At 38.3% G+C, this 21,180-nt stretch overlaps 1 protein-coding gene across 1 annotated transcript; it reads right to left on the reverse strand.

Moving 5' to 3' along the window:
- Positions 1-319: 319 nt before the first annotated feature.
- On the reverse strand, positions 320-1,999 carry LOC131256717 (transcription factor bHLH146-like). The gene is made up of 2 exons (XM_058257727.1): positions 1,829-1,999; positions 320-1,114 (listed from the first exon to the last, which is right to left on the reverse strand). The coding sequence occupies exon 2, from the start codon at positions 1,088-1,090 to the stop codon at positions 413-415; it is 678 nt and encodes a 225-aa protein (XP_058113710.1). The 5' UTR covers positions 1,091-1,114; positions 1,829-1,999; the 3' UTR covers positions 320-412.
- Between the last annotated feature and the right edge of the window lie 19,181 nt (positions 2,000-21,180).

Consider the following 21,180-nt stretch of genomic DNA (forward strand, 5'->3'; position numbering starts at 1 on the left):
CACCTTGCTGCCTTACACTCCAAAGACACGAGGTTACAACAACATAAAGAGATGTGCATTTGCCAAAACTTGCTGCATTGTTGCAACTTCTAGCTCCACCAACACATGCAATACATTGATGCCAATCCGGACCATCCAAATAGTGGACCCCATTGTGGATGGAGAATGGTGCGAAGATCGAATTCATCGGGCATTCCTATCGATCTGATCTCCCCCTTTAAATACTTTCACTCTAGAAATACATAAGGCCACCTATTAGATGGCTAGGATTATCCATTCAGCATCATTTTTTGATTATTCTCCATCAACAAGGGAGCCATGATCTAAACGTTATTAACAAAAAGAACGCATTTACGTTTAAATGTCATTTACATTGCTTATTCCTTAGAGAAATGTCCTATCTTAATACAATTTAATCTGCATTGACTAGGCTTTGAAGAACACTCACCTGCAACTGAAGACAGATGATGTAGCTCTGCACTTCAGAAAGCAATTCATGCATTCCCATCTCATCGCCGCCGGGCAAAATCCTTCTTAGAGTCGTTAAACGACCGCCCAACCCCTCCTCCTCCCCTATATTAATCTTACTTGGCTCCTGTTTTCTTGGTCGATAAGATCGCCGTGGCTTGTTTCTTGAAGTTTTAGGGTCAGGGTTAGGGTTAGGGTTCCTGTGAGAAGCAAAGGAAAATGAAGGGCTGAGAAAAGGTGGAGATGGTGAATGGTCACGGATCATTTTACTGACTGTGCAATTTCTGTTACGTTCACACGTGGGATGAAGGGTTAGAGATGTTGGTTCGTGTGTGGGAGTGTTACAAAGAGATTTTACGTTCATGTCAGTCTGGAGCTTGTGCTTTAATGCATGGCTCCAGCTGAACCCAGCGGCCGATGATATTAATGCCATGTCGACTTCGAACCGTATCATCTTCTCCTGCTCTTCATCTTCATTTCTGTTGGATGATATATTGCTTTGGATTTTGAGTAGAGCTGGTAAGAGATAATTCAGGTAGTTTTGTAAGAAGGATGCGCGCAATGTGGTGTTTGGATCAAATGAGTAAACCCTCTTTCGTTTATGTCTTTGAACCTCCTCCATTGCAGCTAAGGGTGAAGATGAGTGCTGTAATATGGAAGAAGATGGTGATGAGAAAGAAGAAGAAATTGTATGATGATGATGAGGATGGTGGTGTCGTAATAACACTATAATGGTAGCTTTTCAAGGGGGAAAAGGATAAAAAATGAATTTTGAAGAGAATAGAGTAAATGAGAATAGTATAAAGAAATGAAGAAGAAAGAAGAAAAGAAACAAAGGGCCTGGTACGAAGAAGAACGGAGAGAGAGAGAGAGAGAGAGAGAGAGAGAGAGAGAGAGAGAGAGAGAGAGAGAGAGACCAGTAAGATGTATTAAAGAATATAGAAAGAAAAAGATGAAAGAAGAACGTGAAGAAAACGAAGAAGAAAAAAGAAAAGGAAAGTGAGAATGAAAAAGAAAGAAAGAAAAGATAGCAAAAGGGGCAAGAAAAGATACAAGAGTAGTATTTATGAGAAAGAGACTAAGGAGAAGTAAAGAAAGAAAGAAAGAAACATAAGGAGTGGAGAGAGAGAGAGAGAGAGAGAGAGAGAGAGAGAGAGAGAGAGAGAGAGAGAGAGAGATAGAGAGAGAGAGAGGTGAAGAAAGAGGAGAGTAGCAAAGAGAGAGAGAGAGTATCAAAGAAAGATAAGAGGAGAGAGAGAGAGAGAGAAGTGAAGAAAGAGGAGAGTAGCAAAGAGAGAAAGAGTATCAAAGAAAGATAAGAGGAGAGAGAGAGAGAGAGCGAGCGCTATCCTTGTTCTACCTTGTAATCGTTAGAGCTTCATGCATGCAAGCGTAAGCTGAGGAAAAAATTTTAAAAAAATAATAATAAAAGCAATTCATGGGAAAGGCGAAAGAGCCAAAGCTTCAACTTATAGAAGAGCCGCGCATTAAACTCCAAAAAGCCCAACCTTTTCTACTCCCAATATCTATCACATGTGCATGCCAGCCCGTGAAATAATTGACAGACAGAAACGCCCAGTCTCATCTACTGAGCTGGCCAAAGGACATTAGTAGCCCAACACGTGACACGTGGCAGATGACAATCTAATGGATTCATGTCCTTGGATATTCCTTGGTAGAAATAACCCATAATCAATGGATGATCCTAGCCATCATTTTCTTCTTTTGACTGTCTTCAAATCCAAGACACTGCCCAACTGGACAGCAACCCCTATTTTGGGTGACTTTCAATGCATTCAACCCATGTACAGCACCCCACCAGATGGACGGTCTAGATCTCCCTCAGCCACTCCCACATGTCAGATTTCAACAAGGAATTCTTCTATTGCATGCCCAACCCAAAACCCCCCCTAAAAAAAATACATAAAAAACATTAACAAAATTGAAAAATAAAAACAAAGAATTCAAACCGTTCATCAGGAACTTCTTTTTCCAATGCCTAAATGGCCAACCAGAAACACAAATCAGCTTGGACTTCAGATACACATGCCATGAACGACCATGATCTCTTACACATGGGTCTCATTGACACTTGTGAGCACAATTAGGGGTATTTCAACACCTACTCGCTCCAATCATAGGGTCTGTGTGCATGTTGGAGATTGCACATGGTTGCACATGCAACCCTTTTGCTTTCCCACACCAACCAAAGGTCAAACACACGGCCATGTGCACTGGAAAACAACACCAAACCCAATATAAATGCATTCACATGATCCCAACCCCAAATGCCACCATTTTCGCCCTTTCCTCAACTAATTCACATGCACTCTCACACCAACTTCTACAGTGGTTTAAATGTCATCCGATCGATTTTAGACATTATTTAAAAACTTCTATAAAGGTTGACCTGACTCAACTAAAATTTCAATAAGACTCTAGAAAAACTGATGCACGACATGAAATTAAACATGATGTGTGAGATTTCAGGCTTAAAATCACCTTAGTCTAAAAACAATTACACAAATTTCATATCCCACATAAAAAGTCTAAACATTCAAGTAAAGGGGAATCTATGCGGGTCTAGGCCTACACAGATTAAGGCTGGACTAATAAAAATTATAAACCAAATGATACTCAAAGGGAAATAGAAATCAACCACACATGCATAGCAAACAGTCCATAATCCAAGAGATTTTTCAATCTCAATTTAAGGAACCCTAGGGTGAAAAAATGAGTAAATAAATTAGGGCTAATACAAACTAAGGCTATAGTTTAGGAAATACGAATGAAAAGAGAAAAATCAGAGGAAAACCTGACTCGAAGAAAGCTCCTGCGTGTAGATAGTGGCCCGGGGCTGATGCACGTGCGCGGGTGGGCTGGCCGCACGTGTGATGGAAGCCCGCCTCCCCAGAGTGACACGTAGGCCTTGATTGGCCAGGGGAGACCTCTAATCCCTCCAAGTTTGATGACGATCCGATGTAAGGTCGAGGTATAGTGCTCCGCCGAAGTTTCAGCCCTCTTACAGGTGAAGATTCTGAAAACTGACTGTAGGAGGATGAATAGTTGCAAAAGATAGAAAGTTCAAAGCAATAATGATGATAGAAGATGAGATATATGGATGAGAGAGGGTAGAGACGAATGAGGATAGATGTGGCTTCACACCACGTAGTTTGCCATTTGAAAAGGGAGAGCTTCGCACCCACTTTTGAATTATTTCACAACTCACTAAAAGAGTAAAAAACTAAAGCAAAAATTTTTATTAAGCTTCAATGAATCAAAAGAACTACAAGGGGTGCCTATTTATAGAAAAAATCATATACCCCTAAACTCGTGCTATGTGCGCAACCTCTTACTTTCTTTTTTTTTTTTTCAATGATGAGTGTACGCAACCTCTTACTTGGCGATGAAGTAAACTAAAATAAAAACCAAATAAAGAAATTCAAAGCGGTCATGATATTCTAAATAATAACAATAAGCAAAACCTAAAATATGAAATCAATTCGACTAGTGGGTCACGATCATGAGATCCTATAATGGGCTTTTCTTGACTATCGGGCCCACTCTTTTGAATCAAAACTTCGTCTTCTAGTTAGGAGGCCCTTCATGGACGTCGTCATTGAGCCAGATCAATGGTGGGACCCTCCTTCTCCTTTCGTACGTGCGTAGGGGGCGACGTGCATGCGCGTGATGTCCCCATCAAAAACTCTATCTAATTGTAAGTTGAATATAAATTAATTGAGAAGAACTCGATTTTAATTGAGTGAAAGAAACTCAGCTCGACTCGACTCGAACCCATATCAAATTAGCATGATTGGATCTTATGTGTTAGATTTCTTTTTAAATGTAGCAGAATTTAAGATTTTTAAGATTCAGATTATTTTTTTTTTAATTTAACCTATGGAACCCATTTCGATATTGTTAAATTTCTTAAAAAGATAAAAATACAAATTTTATGGCTAAGATTGCCTTAATCTATGCAAACGAGAAAATATTGATTTGTCGACATTGATCCTTCGAGTCAAATGGTCTCCCTTCAATCTATTCCAAATAAAGGAGAAAATAAGAGTCAATACATTGGACCAAGAGGTGGGTGTCTGATGTAAGGGAGGACGTGATTAGATTGATCACCATCTTCCTCGATTGATAACTATCTTGAATTCACAAGGATCTCTTGAATCCACAAGAGCTTTCTCAAATCCACATGAAGAAAGAAGAAAATTTCTAAGGAATTGATTTATTAAAGTAATAATAAAAATGAGTTATTACTTTTTAAATAACTCTAAATTAAAATATGATCAAAGAGTTCTAATCAAATAAGGAAACAAATTTCAAAAAACGTATAAATTTTTGTCGTCTGCCAACTTGTTGTAGACCTGTCGAGTCCACGAGTCGAAAAAACCAAAAAGTGTCAAGAGATTTAAATCGAAAATTCTACTATTTTCAACTTGTTGACCCATTCTATCGACTTGTGAACAGTATTTCGACCCGTCGAACAAACCTGTGAACAATATTTTGACGTTTCTAAACTGACAGAAATCAACCAGCAAGCAATTTGGAATTTCAGGCGAAATTTTGACCTGTTAAATCTATGCTTAATTTTGTCGATTTATCCTTGGGTTTTTCCGGTCCATGTGTGTTAGTAATGTGCTTGATTCTCATCCTACATCAGTGTCCAGGTAAGGACCCCACACATGTGGAACATGTGATCATGTGGAGGAGGGAAGGTTAAACACAACTTTGTGTGTACATGTGCACATGCACATCTCTCTCTCTCTCTCTCTCTCTCTCTCTCTCTCTCTTTCAAGTGACAAAGGGGGCAGAGGGTAAGGCTCTCTTTCGAATCTTTATGAAATATAATCTATTTATAAAGAAAAGTTAGGTTTCGGAGAGAGCCACCAATGTGATACTCTATCAATGTATAAACTTAAGTATGCCCTATTACATCTAAAGTCTATGATCTTACCTATCATTGTAGTTAATTATTGATCCAATCTCTCTACTATCATGGCTCTCCACCATTGCCCAACTCTCATGCAAATCAAGTGGTGGACCACAAGATCTAAACTATCAAGGGAATTTTTATTTTTATTTTACAATTAAGCAAAAGTTTAACAGTTAAAAATAATTTATAACATTTTTTAATATTTGGACTAGTAGAAAAATCACTTGATGAATGCATGTTCTCAAAATCTAAGCCATAAGATGGTTCATAAGAAACCAATGGATCTCTTGTTAAGTCATACGCCTCAACCGGACATTGATATATGCACCCAACTATATATACTCACTTTCGTTAGTCATAAGATCACTTTGGAAATCAAGAAAAAACATATGTTATCAAGACCTTAAACTCCTTACATGTCCTTAGGTCTCGGGATTAATAAAAATCTAGTTTATCCACAACTCAACCATAGTCTAAGCATGATGAACCTTCTAGTCTACAGACTTAAATTGATATACCAATGCAAGTGTCCAATAAATCTAACACCATGAGCGTATCCCCATCGTACACTATGCTCACGCTCTCTACACGAGGCAAGCGCGAGCGCACTAGCAATTAGTACAATGGTGTATGGATTGTTTGAATGCATTTGTAAGACTTGGAGTCACCGTTAACAAATTTATGCCTAGAAGCTACGTTGAGCTAAACCCGTAGAATCGCATTGAGTTGGGAAATTAGAAACTCTCCAAATGAAAGATAACTCCCACATAAAGTCTATGATCGGAAATTATAGGTAAGGACCACATTGATGGAAAAAGAGGGTTGTCAGGCACCCTTGTTTGCTTCCACTTGCATACGGTTTCTATTTGCAGGATTTTAGATTATTTTTTTTAAAGGATTTTCAGAATTCCAAAAAAAGCCTCATACTAACTGACTAGCTAGTTGCTGGCAATCTCAAAATTTGACTAGTGAACCACTACTTGAACTAACACCAATGAGATCATGATGTCTCACCTAGGTTAGATTCGAGAAGATATTAGCTATAAAAAAGGAAGAAAATGAGGACAAATATGATATATATATATATATATATATAAAGAGTGTCCAAGCAAGACTTGACTTCTGATACATCAGGATTCGAAAGTTCGACAAGTTGTAAAACATATAATCAAGAGTTGTTTAAATTATAAGCAGGTGGTGTATGAAGGGGATGATATCCAAATGCAAAGACAAAGTAAAATGGTCGGTTGGATCACTGCCCATGCATGTGGAGATATGTGAGATGGAAAGAAGAGATATGATACTCCTCCTAAGAGGACATGATCGTAGATCTTAATTAGATCTCAACTTTACTCCATTGATCTTGAACTGCAAAGATCACTTAGATGTTAATATAAGCTGGGTTTGGAGGTTTTGGATGAATGGGGTACACTCTCATTCATAGCTTTACTCTCACTCTACTCTTACTCTCACTTTCTCCACTCACTCTCACTGTCTAAGCACCTAAGTTGGTTTCTTTCATCGTGTATTTCTCCTCTTTGAGATGAAATGGGTAGACCTCTATTTATAAAGGTGGCCTGTTTTTTGGTTGGTAGCAACTTATAGAGGGCAATCATTCCATATAGAGTGATCTGATTAGTTGGGGGACATGTGGCATAATAGACTTATTTTAATAAGTGGTAAAGCAAGTAATTTTACTTCTTTGGAGAGGTAAAATGATTGTTTTACCGTTGACTTTTCTTTACACATTTTTGTAAAGACTTTTGGGAGAGAGCCTAAGATCTTTTCAGATTTGCAAAAAATTAGGTGGCAATGACACTGCTGCTCTCTCATAAATTTTACATTATTAGGCTTAGCGACTTTGAGGTGACCCTCTTCGTGCTCAAAGTTGTTGAAACGGGCTTAGATCACAATATTATTGCCGCCCATGTGGACTTTTCCATCACAGCTTGAGGCAACTTCCTGACAATCCATTGTGTTGACAGATTGTCAAAATAGCCTTGAGCGGCAATATTATTGTCATCCTAAGTAAAGTTTGCCTTCTAAAATTCTACTTAGAGTTCAACAACTCTAAAAGACCTTAGGTCTTATTATGGATTTGGGTTTTAGATTGAATGGGTATGCTTCCTAAGGGTTTTGAGCTCACAAGTCATCTATTCAAGTTTGAGATAAGTACACTATTTGTTAGGGTGGAGTGTCTACATACTTACACTCCTATGTGGATAGGGCAATGCACCAACTTAGTGTTGAAATTGATGGCGGAGATTTTTCATTCTAACTTGCCATTAGTCCGCTCGCACGGGATGAAAAGATATAATAATGATAACCATATATTTGTTCTATAATTTGGTAAGTGATCCAGAAAAAACAAGGTATTGAAATCCATCACAACAAATATCCCCATGTCATTAACCATTGTGTCCAATTTCAAGTTTCAAAGACAGCTAAAAGAATTCCTCTCATTCAATAAATATTTTCTTGTATTTCAAGTACACCTACATATTAGTCATGGTATAACCACATATTCATGAAGAATCAATGGTAATAATGATCTATGGACAAGATCCTTGATATAGCATCCATGTTGTTAATGGATAAGATTTACATTGGTTTTTCAGGTACAATGCCCCTAATTTATATTTTACATTAGGGTGGCGATGTGCTAGGCAGCTCGATCACCACGATTGAGAGGTTTGAAATCTAGGGCTGATCTCGGCCATGGGCCAATGATGCATGCTCCATTTGACCTCATGACCTGGTCTAATCATTAAGTGGGACACTATGACAAATGAAAAGAAAGACTACTTAAAAGACACTTGTGAGCAATTCAAACGCTAGCATTTTAAAGATGTGTTGGATCCTAGTCATATTTCAATAATCCAAACCATTCATGTGATTGGACTTGTCTTACCATTTCATTTGTTATTTTTTTCTTTTTTCATATTGGATTATTTCATGCCTCTCCGATCATTTAAAAACTTTTCTTGACCTAACTGGCTCTAGCCCGCCAAGGGCAGCCTAAGCCAGGGTTTTGGAGAACAGGGCTGTTCTAGGGTCAATTCCAGCCGAACTCTAGCCTGACCTATTGCCACCCCTTTCATATATATATATATATATATATATATATATATATATATATATATATATATATATATATATATATATATATATATATATATATATATAATCATTTAAAAACTTTTCTTGACCTAACTGGTGCTGGCCCACCAAGGGCAGCCTGAGCCAGGGCTTTGGAGAACAGGGGTATTCTAGCGTCAATCCCAGCCGAGCTCTAGCCTGACCTATTGCCACCCCTTACACACACACACACGTTCATTTAAAACCTTTTCTTGACCTAACTGGCGCTGGCCCACTAAGGGCAGCCTTGAGCCAGGGCTTTGGAGACCAGGGCTGTTCTAGGGTTCTGGCACATGTGTGTGTGTACTTTTAAATATTAAATAATGCTGAAAAAACTCCCGGTAAGTGATACGAGTTTTGTCTGAGTCCAGTCCAGCTTTTGAGTTGGGCGAGTCGTACTGGTTTTGATCTCCAAGCGAGCCACACTCTTGCTATTTAAGACCATGTGCCAGATGTGGTCAAGGACAGACCCAAACCGGTTAAAAGTGCTAACAATAGGGCTAAATCTGGTGAAATTTCCTACAAAATGGTAAGTGGGGCCCATCTAATTTCTCAATGAGGTGGCCTCTTTATAGCCATAGGATGGTCTACTTCTAGTATTTTTGTTAGGTAGACTAGATGTCCTTAGCTCCAGGGCCGTAATAACTCCATTTCTTTTGCTGACGTGTGTGCGTAGGAAAAGGTTCTATCAGGTGGGCCTCAAGGACCTTCCCATGTGGTTGAGTTCTGTGGGGCCCACCATAATGTGTTTCATACATCTACACCATTAATTAGACCGACTATCTCATGATGGACCATGGAAGCAGATAGCTAGCGTACTGAGTAAACTTTGTGGGGTCCACCTTGGCTTGTGTATTTTATCCACTCCGTTCATCCATTTTACCAGATAATTTTAGGACCAGACCCCATATTTGAAGCATATCCAAAGCTCAATTGGACTACACCTTTGGAAACAGTGTGAATTGAACGTCCACCGTTGAAAAAATCTTGGGGGTCACGGAAGTTTTGGATCAAGCTGATATTTGTGATTTCCCTACATCCATGTCTTTGTGATCTTATGAACATATTGGATGACAAATAAACATGACTTTGGGCCTTAGGAATGTTTCAACGGTGGAAATCATTATTCTACTGTTTCCTGTGGTGTGGTCCACTTGAGCTTTGGACATGCTTCAATTTTGGGCTCAACCCTCTGAAAAAATGGATGGACGGCGTGGATAAACTACCAAAATTCACGGTGGGCCCAATAGAGTTTACTAAATACGATGGGCTTAAAAATTAGGCCAATCCCTGGCTTAGGTGAGCCACACAATAGACAACGGTTGAGAGTCTATGTCGAACCCATTCATTACGTGTGTTCCATTTAGATGAAGGGTCACACCAAAACTGGGGCCATTGCAAAACTTAGGAGGGCCCCACCAAGTGCTTTTAGATGTTTTAGGCATGATTGCATGGTTTCAGATTGTGTGGCCTATCTGAATTTTGGATACAACTTCTGTTTGGGACATCCCATAACCTGGAGGGGACTCGTCAAATGCATGGTGTGGATGTTCAGCATACATCACGGTGGGGCCCACAGAGCTCAAACTCATGGGTAGACCCACAAAATCCGTAATTTGAGAGGCTAATGGAAAGGTAGATGAGGTGGGCCACTGCATGCACTATAAGCATTGGCAATAGGAATTTTGTTAGTGCACTTTCGGTTCAAACGTGTGCACGTAGCTCACTCGTGCGAGATCCAATATGCCCTCGCCATATTGATGCCCTAGCTCAAAAATCCATTTCTCCACTCATCAGGTGGGCCACACGTGTACAAAGGAAATAGGGATGGTAGGGCTGACTTCACGAATGGCATGGATCTTACGCACGTGTGCAATATTGGAACGTGTGGAGCGAATCTGGTTTCGCATCTCCACACACTGCTCAATTGAGTACACCATGGAGATGATGTGGACAAGACAATGGAAGAATGAGGTGGGGCCCACTTGATCAGAGATCCCCACGTGAAAACTCTGAGTGGATGTACTAAGGCTTTCACAAGAACCTGGAGCTGCATGTTGATATGCAAATCGCCTTAAATACGAGCTGCTGCACCCTCCACTGAGAAAAAACACACGGTGATCTTATCACATGCTACAACATGGGCCCCACACGGATTTTCGTTCATTGCCATCCACACATCAATGTCTATGAGAGAGAGAGAGAGAGAGAGAGAGAGAGAGAGAGAGAGAGAGAGAGAGATGGTCTTTGTTGTTTTGTGAGTGGTGTAATTGGAAGCTAGAAGGCAGCTAGCTTTGTAGATAAGCTTAGCCTACAACGCTTTGTGTGGGGTCCATAGTGATGTGTTCATGAAATCCAATCCGCACATCATGTTCACCACCTCATATTCCTTTGGGGCCAAAAAAAATCATGCTGACCCAATATTCGGATAGGGCCTAAGACCTCTAAAATGACTTAGTGTGGCCCACTTTTGTTTCTTATAGATTGATGGATTTTATATTCATCCTGGTGGGGCTCACCTTTTGAATGGATTGGATGGAATATAAAAAGCATGGTGAGGTCCATGAACAGTCTGGGAGGTTTTCGATGGTGGTTACCCTTATCCCGACTGTTCTCTGTGGTGTGGTCCACTTTAGGATTTTAACAGCATATTTTTTATTTTTCAGAAATAAAATGATAGGTCACATATGATGGACGGAGTAGATTTCATGAAAACATCATGGTGTGCCCTACACATGGCGTTGTACGTTAGCTTAAGGTAGACAGCTTTGGAGTGGCTCCGACTTCAACATCTTTGTGCGTTACTGTGGTTCCGTGATTGCTTTGAAGCTCTTCATTCATGGTATCCATTGTACCGTCAAGATTTCCATGTTAGTTCGGCAATATTTTACAAATGGTGGTGATTCATTTTCCACACACGTGGCGCTGACTTATAGCTATCCAGACCATCCAAATTGTGATCCCCATTATGGATATGGAGACTGTATCCAAAAGCAGTCTCATAAATCAATCCTAACCATCCAACTAATAGCTATGAAACGAGTGGTCCAAATTTGAAAGGAACAAAAAATCAGATGGATAGTATTATCTTCTTGCTATGTATTCTTGGTTACAATCCATCCATAGTTGGATGAGCTGTTTGAACCGTCTACGTTTTTGTTCGACCAGGTATTTTGCTTAGTTGAAGAGCTAGCCCATGACAGGTGTGCAAAGGTGCACACAGGTTCACACGTAAGAAGGTGCGCATATGAGCATTCCTCCATACACATACTTATCTATGTTATAATATTACACTATTTTCTTACATTGCACATGTGCCATATTTGCTATAAATACTACATACCTTCCCTCTTTTAAGTGCACATGCTACATTTAATCTTCATGTACTATATTTGCAACATATGCTAAGTTGTCCATCATCACATATATTGTTATAATACATGTCAAGTACCCCACATGTTCTATTGTACGTCTTCAGGCACTCCACATGTGCCACATGTGCCCCCACATGTTTTCAAGCACTACACGTATTATCTGTTGCAATTTTTCTTTCTTTTTTTATATTACAGACAAAAGTACTACAAGTGTCAAACATTCATTCCTCCTAAATATTTGATAAACAACATGAGAATAATTAATCATGGACAACATAACCCAAACACAAAAATATCTGAACAAGCTAAAAAAATATGTGGACAGCCTAACCTACAGAAGCTATCCAAGACTAATTAACCTTTGCCGCTACGAAACCAGCCTCAAATATCAACTAATAGCAGCCCACGTATCATTTTATGAGCATGGCCGGCCACATGCATGGACAGGGTGTACGAACTATTCACCACCACATGTGCCAACGTGGCAGATAGGTGCAATGTCTAAGCCATTCATCAAATGGGTCCAACCGTGTAGACTTTCTCTCCCTAAAATAAAGCTGGTTCATTCAAGAGGTGGGCCATGGTTAATATGAGCTGACTGATTGGATTTGGATTTTAGTGAGGAGGAGCACATGGGGTTCTTTCAGGTGGGCCCCACTACCCTGTATGCTTGGATGGGTCATAGATGTAGATAATGTCATCACATGCATGGACCATATGTAGCCAAGATTCAAATGGCACAATCAAAGACTCAGGAACGTGAGTTGGGATAATTTCAGTGAGTTGTGATGGGGCCCACTCAATATATGGAGCTCAGATGAAGAGATTGCACAATGATCTGAATCGTCCATCTTCTGGGAGCTATGATGAATGGTCTACTGTCAAACTATTATGCTGAAAATATGATCCTAACCAATGGTTTGTTGAGATCATTGAGAACCGTTGAAAATTTTCTTTTCAATGGTCCACATTAAGTTAATGTAGCTACAATAAGAATCATATGCTCGAGATGGGTTTTTTTTTTTTTTTTGTGGACCATCCACAGTAGCATGTGAAAGATCGATTCCAATGCGCACAGGGAACCTGGTGCGCACATTATCTCAATCAAGGTTCCGTCCGTCAGTGGGCCCACTGGCATGTTGGGCTTTCGGGCCTGTCAGACTGAAATACATCATGCTTGGTGGGACACACTTGAAGAAGAGCCCAGATCTTTACAAAAGTGGCTGCCCGGCCCGTTGGGAAGACAAGACTGTTGTGTATGATTTTCAAATTGCTGATTTTGAAATTCATGCTGAAGATTCTCGCCTGTCGATATTGGATGGTGGGCCAGGCGGAGGTCAGCCCAAGCTGTCCTCCAATCAGCCAACGTGGGTCTGATAATAGGCCCAAACTGGGCCCATGGGAAATGTAAGTAGGGCTAGATTGATCGGATCCGTTAATCAGGTGTATCTCCATGAAGATGGGGCATATGGAAAATATGTGGCTATTGGACAAATCCTATCAGTTCGTTCTTTGTGAATTTCCTCTGTTGGATATAGACCATTGATCTCTTTTTTTCTCATTTCTCAACCTTCTTTTAAATTCCCTACATCTCAAGTCATTGATGCAACAACTAAGATAAATGGACGGTCCGGATAATCCGTGCTTTGGGGTCTATTCTCTCTGCATTTGGTGGTACCGGATCAACAATTCCTACCCCATGAACAATCGCCAAGTGTACGGTGGAGATGATAGAAATATGGGCGGGGAGAATAATCAATGGTTTAGTTTTTGTGTAACAATCGATCACTTAAGAAGCTGTTTGGAACTTGAATTTACAAATCTAAGAGATTTAGATATTGGAAAATTGGGCATCTTTAATATCGACAAATCTTTTGTTTGGTTAATATATAGTATTGAGAATTGGAGCGTTAAATAGGTGGGCCATCCTATCCGGTCCGTCTTCTATTTATAACATCAAAAAATAGAGAAAAACCCTTACTCTTACCTTTATAATATCAAAAGATGGAGGAAAAATGCAGGGGGCTTGCATTTGAGCGAATTAGCTTTAGTTGAGCGGGGCTCAAGAGGGGAAATGATTAGGGTTTAAGGTTTAGGGTTTAGAGTCCGGCTTTTTCGCACGGATTCTAATGATAAACCCATGATAGATTTTGGCCTTGCCAAGATTATAAAAGAGGCGGATTGCCTGGGTGGATCCCACCATGATGTTTGTGAGAAATCCCACATCCATCCATTCACTAACTCATGTTAGGATATGAGCCCAAAAATGATGAACATCCAAAATTCAAGTAGGCCACATGAGAAGAAAAAGTGGGGATTGAATGCCCACCATTGAAAATTTTGTGGGGACATGGAAGTTTTGAATCAGGCTAATATTTTTGTATTTTTAGTTCATCCCAATGGGAATGAGCTTATGAGCAGTTTGGATGGCATATAAATATTTCAATGGATCCTGATGGATCTTTGGAAGGTTTCAACAATAGTCATTTTCCTCCCCACCTTTTGTTCATATAAATACTTGAGTTTTGAATCTACTTTGTTTTTTTCTCACAAATATAATGGTGGGACCCATCTAGCTTCGGACTGCAGATGTAGAAGACAATCCACATGGACTAGCAAGTCTTAGTTGGAGCCCCGTTACGAGAGTCACAAAACATGGGGTTTTGTAAATTGTTGGATGGTTGAGAGACTTACATAAAAATAATGAAAACATGTCCGTTGGTAAGCGATTCCATAAGGTCGGATGGCAACCCAAAAAAATGAGTGGATGACAAAGTTTTAAGTATTTTAGGAAACAACTATGATATGACCTGATATTGATCAGTACCATCCACACTCGATATGCCTGGGGCCTGTTATACACTTTGGTTTCGGTGGCAATAGATATGGACCAGAGGTGTACATGAACCGAGCTAGCTCAGTTAGCTTGCTCAACTCGACTCGAAAAAGCTCGATACGTCTTGATTCAAACCTATTCGAGCTGATTTTTTGAGCTCGAAAATGAGTTCGAGCTGGCCCCAGCTCGACTCGACTGAACCCAACTCGAATCGAACCAGTTGGGTGACTCGATTACTTTGATATTGATGTTGCTCACCAAGTGTTTGATGAAATGACTCAACGATGTGTGGGTGGTGGGGTGTTTGGTCTCACTATCAATCCAGTCTTTCCATAAGAAGTGTATTCCTCTTCTACGAGGAGTCCAACAGTTCTGTTGCCTAGTTATCAGACGCAGCGGGAAGAAAGAGCAGCAAATGCAGAAAGTTATTTCTGGATTCAGATTGCTTAGGAATTCTGAGATTTCAAAATTGGTGGTGGATTGGAATGTGTGTTGGGATATCGAGTTTGAAAAACTATTTAAATAAAATAAATTTAAATTGAGAAAAAGAGAAAACTTATCGGTTTATAGAAGTCGAGGCGTGACGTGAGTCACTCAGCTTGAAATCGAATTTGCTCCCCTTGGACAGCGTCCCAAGTGCAACAGGTTTCCAGAGCAATCGACCTCCAGGATACAACGACTATGACCCGGTCCCAGCGGTGCACTTACTGTACATGGGCTCGAACCACTTTGTAGTCTTAATCCGAATGAGAAAACACTTAAACCGTACTTTTAATATAAAACAAACTTTTTCTTATTTTTTTAAAACAGATGAGAGAAAGTCTATTTATAGACTTTGTGAAGACACTCTTTCACAAAGGGTTGTGACTATTGGGTTTAAACCCAAATGGTGCGACCCTTAGGCTTCAAAAGACACAACCTTTCAATGAAAAGACACATCCGTAAGGCACATGCGCACCTATGGCCACAGCCATGGTCCGTCCCAACGGATATTTTGAAATACTAAATTATTTTAAAATAATTTAAAATACAACAATCCCCCACATGTTTCAAAATTTTTGACATTTCGGGTTAAGATGGAAGAGTTGTGCAATGGTGCCGGTGTCATCATAGACTTGAACCGACATTAGAGTAAACATGACAGGTCTACAAGAATCAGGTGACACCATAGTCTTTAACCTGATTTCTTTTGATGTAAATCGCAAGTACATGCCACTCACACAACTTTTCCGCTACAAGTAATTATGCGATTCGATACGTTTCGGCCATACACCATTACTTGAATTTCATGAGTGCTCTAAAGAATTCACTTAGATTCTCATAGGAAGCGGCCTCCACCTCCACACCCATATAGGTGAATTTCATCAAGTGTACACAGTAATCGGGTACACCACCAAATATATGGCTATGGATTCATTAAGAGTTCAAAAACTCATCTTTCTTCATTGTTGCTCGCACTACACCATTGAAGGGACTCATTTAGATCAGTGCAATCGTCTACCTTGTATCTTGTTATTTACTCATTGAACTCATCTAATAAGATCTCAACTCGTATAGGTTGGGTTGCCAACACTGGTAGCTCATATATTAGGCTCAGCCCCATTCCCTTCGATGTATCATTGACTAATCTTTTAGATAGTTACTTGGTCATATGATTTATGACTCGTAGGCCTTTTACCTCTACCCGTCTTTGCTCCGTCAGGCTTTCTTCTTATACGAGTTTGGCAATGTCTTAGTCTCATTGTAGCTAATCATCCTTTCAAATCAACTAGGGATCATCGTATTGGCAAGCTATTGGCTTACCAACTAGCTACTCATAAATGAGCTTCTGCCTAGACCGATTCCTCCTTTTGCTCCTCAATCAAGTCTTTGGTAGTCAGTTGCAGCCTCTTTGATTATTCATATCTCAAGCCAGAGCATACTGAACTCATTTCTAACCTCACAGAGTCAACAATTATGACCCCATCAAGTAACAGATACTGAGCATCACTTTTATTATGATAGTTGTTATATCACCGGATCTAAATACAACCAACTTTCTTAGTCTTGAATGTACTCTTACAATTCAAGCAACTTCACTAGCCCACCATTCAACTAACTGGTGGTAAAGTTAATCGATCTTATTATATCTGTAATACAAAGAGGTTATAGTAATCTGTCATGCATAGACATATGACAACAAAAATAAAGTATAACTTTCATATAATCATATCTCAATGTTATTAATTATGTTATCATATGTTCCCTAACACATGAAAGGTTGGTCAATTTATCAATTAGTGATTAGAATTCAATACAATCAATGAATATTTGGCAACTGAATATGGAGGAGAAATGTCCAAGTTCATTATCAAGTATCTTGATCGATGGATTGAACAATGAGCTCCATATGTGTATAAGTTTGGCCATTAGATACATTTGTTGATGATAAAACAACACAGTTTATTACATAAACTTATAGTCTCATATGAATACTAATATCAAATGTCCAAATGTAGCCTTCAATGAGAATAGAATATAACCTAAAAATCTCATTGATCTAACAATTATCTTATGAATTCATACCGCTATCAATATTCTTTCTACCATTCATTTGATGGCTACCAATTTGATCATTAAAACATGTAATATGTTTAATTACAAACACTTTGTCTCAAAGACCTATACATCAACGTAAAACATGTGTATATTGATCCATAACATTCAACATATAGTTTCCTTAGTGCAAATCTTTAATTTTATATCAACCCATTTATCAAATACATATTGACTAAATTTGGATTCCATGCGTTAAGTAGTTTATGCATCCGAGTGCACCCCCACAATTTCATATTTAGTCTTGATAGATATATCTATGGCCCACCTGATAAATCTATTAAAAAAATCTTTCATAGGAACCATCATATGAATTGACTAACACATGTCTTAGGTTGACACATGATCGGATGGAATTAACATTTCCTCTATCTTTCTAAGCAGGTAATATTGTTTAGAAAGTATTGTGAACGATGCCAAAAATGAATGTTACTTATCTCATAAATTAGGCATGCGTACTGGTCACCCTATGAACAACTTTATGTTTAAGATCAATAATATGAACCGTTTATAGAAAAGCGACAATAAGTGTGTTAAACAGTTAAGTGATATGTACCGATGGTCTGTCTGTTATTGGACCCAATATTGTATAATATCACTTTCTATATAATAAAATGTAAGTCAGAATTAACATTGAATTAAAACACATTCACTACTAGTCCATTTGATAAACTCAAGCTACCCATTGTTTCATGGTAAGTGAAACTCCAGAGAGACAAGCATTCATATAATGTGACTTATCAAGTATTTAATATTCATAAAAGTAATACATATGTAAGATTTAAACCTTTCATTTATTGGGCCCGCAAAAGGTAATATTTTAAAAATGCACCAGCCTAATCATCCCACATGAACCAATATAATATTTGTATGGAACGTTGTAGTGCATATAAGTATATAACCCCCATAATTTCAAATATTTATAAATGAGAAGTTTTCCACATATGTACAAATTCTAAGTGTCTATGTATCAAGAGTCATACATTGTTTAATGTTTCATATTATAATGGGAATAATATATTTTGTACATATGGCGCGCACATGGATACAAGATTCAAACATATCAATCATCAATCTACATAGGATGTATTAAAGACCACAAGATACATGCAATTATACAAAATGAATAATGTGTGTTGTCTATAGATACACAATGATAAGTGAGCCCATGGTTTGATAGACTTGGTCATTGATCTGATTAAGTTCAATATAATATACTCATTTATTCCTCGTGTGCACTCATTATTATAAAAATTATTCATACTAATGGTTGGTCCACATTATAACTTAATTTTTAGGTCACTATAAATACAAAGAATAACCCACTAATGAACTATTTATGTTACAAACATGCATGCAGCGACGCCTTAGTGTGAAACCGTGCATTCTACTGTATTTCTAAATATCACGTCAATATATGTATTCATTCTATACGCATCAATCACACAAAAATCAACTTCTTAACATGCACTTGATTAAAATAATATGTTATATTTGTTCTAGCACCAAGAATATAGTAGGCCTCATCTTTTCACGATTTAGACCATGCACTCTTGTGTCACCCACCATCAGTTGCCATCATATATCTTCCCAAAATCTCTCATCATAAAGTAGACAGTAAACCATCCACTTATAGTCCATAAGTTGGACATGTAAGATTGTCAATTGGGAGAATATTTTGGTGACACAAATTATACATAGTATGACACATTAGCTGAATAGTTTTGATCATTAAAATTGGGCTCGAATTAGATTATCCAAAATATAAAGTTATAGAGTGCATGTGTATGAATGACGGTACTCTACTAAAGTAGTAAAATATTACCTACGAGAGCAAACTCACAAGAGAATAAACCCACGTGCAATTAGGATAGATGATTCTAACCGACATTTAAAAAATAATAATAATAACCCACAATTATCCTTTGTCTTTAAAAAAAAAAAAAAAAATTCCATCGTGAATATTCAAACAGCAACACACGTCCAACCCATAGAGATCAACAAAACTCTTTCATATAAGATCTCTAATTTTTCTTTTTTAATTTTAAAATTAAAATGATTATAATTACCTCCCTTCTCCATCTTCTTTCAATTCCTAACAACTGATGGTAACCGTTGCCAACACAAATGATTTCATTTGCACTCAACATATCTTCTTCATCTTTCCATTGTCCTCTTTGCACCACATCCACCATTATTATTAGAGATTGAAATAAATTCATAATTGGAGATGTAATGTATTGGCCACAACCTGACTCGAACGTTAGATTAGACCATGTATAGAACTTTTGGAGGATCATAGGATTGACAAAAGATGTTGTGCTCAAAATAGCAGATAATTGCAAATGGGGCACCAGATTAAGATCTTGAAAATCATATTCAACAACTTCCATACCACAACATAATTATCCAGAACATTCTTCTAACAATTCTCACCATAAATAAGACATATCAATATTTATGATACCGTAGATCACAATATGCCCTAAAAGAGTTAAAAACTATAGGCTGAAAAGAACTTTCAAATGCAATTTCACATGAAAGTTGTGCATGCTGAGGATATTTGATCAGTCAGATTTTTTCTTTGTGTGTTGCACTTGATGAAGATAGTGTTCGTGTGTACAAACCAACATTGGTTCACATGGTTCCCACCATTTATGTTTTAAAGATAAATGCAACCATAATTCTTAGATAGTTTTTCAAACCAAAATTCGATTTCAAGATTGTTGGGATATGGAGTTTGAAAAACTATTTAAATAAAATAAATTTAAATTGAGAAAAGGAGAAAACTTATTGGTTTATAGAAGTCTTGGCGTGACGTGAGTCACTCGGCTTGAAATCGAATTTGCTCCCCTTGGACAGCGTCCCGAGTGCAATAGGTTTCCAGAGCAATCAACCTCCGAGATACAACGAGTATGATCCGGTCCCAGCGGTGCACTCACTGTATACGGGCTCGAACCACTTTGTAGTCTTAACCCGAACTAGAAAACACTTAAACCGTACTTTTAATATAAAACAAACTTTTTCTTATTTTTTAAAAACAGATGAGAGAAAGTCTATTTATAGACTTTGTGAAGACACCCTTTCACAAAGGGTTATGACTATTGGGTTTAAACCCAAGTGATGCGACCCTTAGGCTTCAAAAGACACAACTTTTCAAAACAAAAATTGAAAGGATATAACCTTTCAGTGAAAAGACACATTTGTAGGGCACATGCGCACCTATGGCCACAGTCATGGTCCGTCCCAACGGATATTTTGAAATACTAAATTATTTTAAAATAATTTAAAATACAACAATGTGCGGGCATGGAAGTCTCTCAAGCTTGACGTCTGTGATGAAATTTTCTTATAGCTATATGCAAAAGCTCTAGAAGCATCTCATGCATGCATAAAGGTTCTTATAGACAGAAGTGAACAGAACGCCGCTTACTTTAATGGCAAAAATGGAATGGAAAACTGGTAATTTGATAGAAGTTGTATAAAAGCTATAAGGAAAGATATCGAATCCGATGGCCTGCATAGCGGTAAAAAAAAAAAAAGTGTAGGTAGTGGCATGGAAGGTATGTATATGAAACAAATATCCTTTTTTTTTTCTTGAATTTTATGTTGCTTAGAAGGTGTTCGATAAAATACCTGTAAAACAACTGTTGTTGTATGTAAAACAATAAGATTTTGAAAGATTTTGAAGGTGCAGTCCATGTGTTTGTGAAAATGCTGCACAAGCGAACTTGACTCGATCTTGGCTCGAACTAGCTCGAGCTGCTGACCAAACCGAGCCAAGCCGAGTTCGAGCTAGGGTCAACTAGTGGCCAAGCCGAGTC

This window comes from Magnolia sinica, chromosome 9, assembly GCF_029962835.1.
Source record: "Magnolia sinica isolate HGM2019 chromosome 9, MsV1, whole genome shotgun sequence".
Taxonomy (NCBI): Eukaryota; Viridiplantae; Streptophyta; class Magnoliopsida; order Magnoliales; family Magnoliaceae; genus Magnolia; species Magnolia sinica.

Bases quoted from the DNA above. Each gene is read 5' to 3' on its own strand.
- LOC131256717 (XM_058257727.1), bottom strand. From the start codon at position 1,090: ATGGAGGAGGTTCAAAGACATAAACGAAAGAGGGTTTACTCATTTGAT.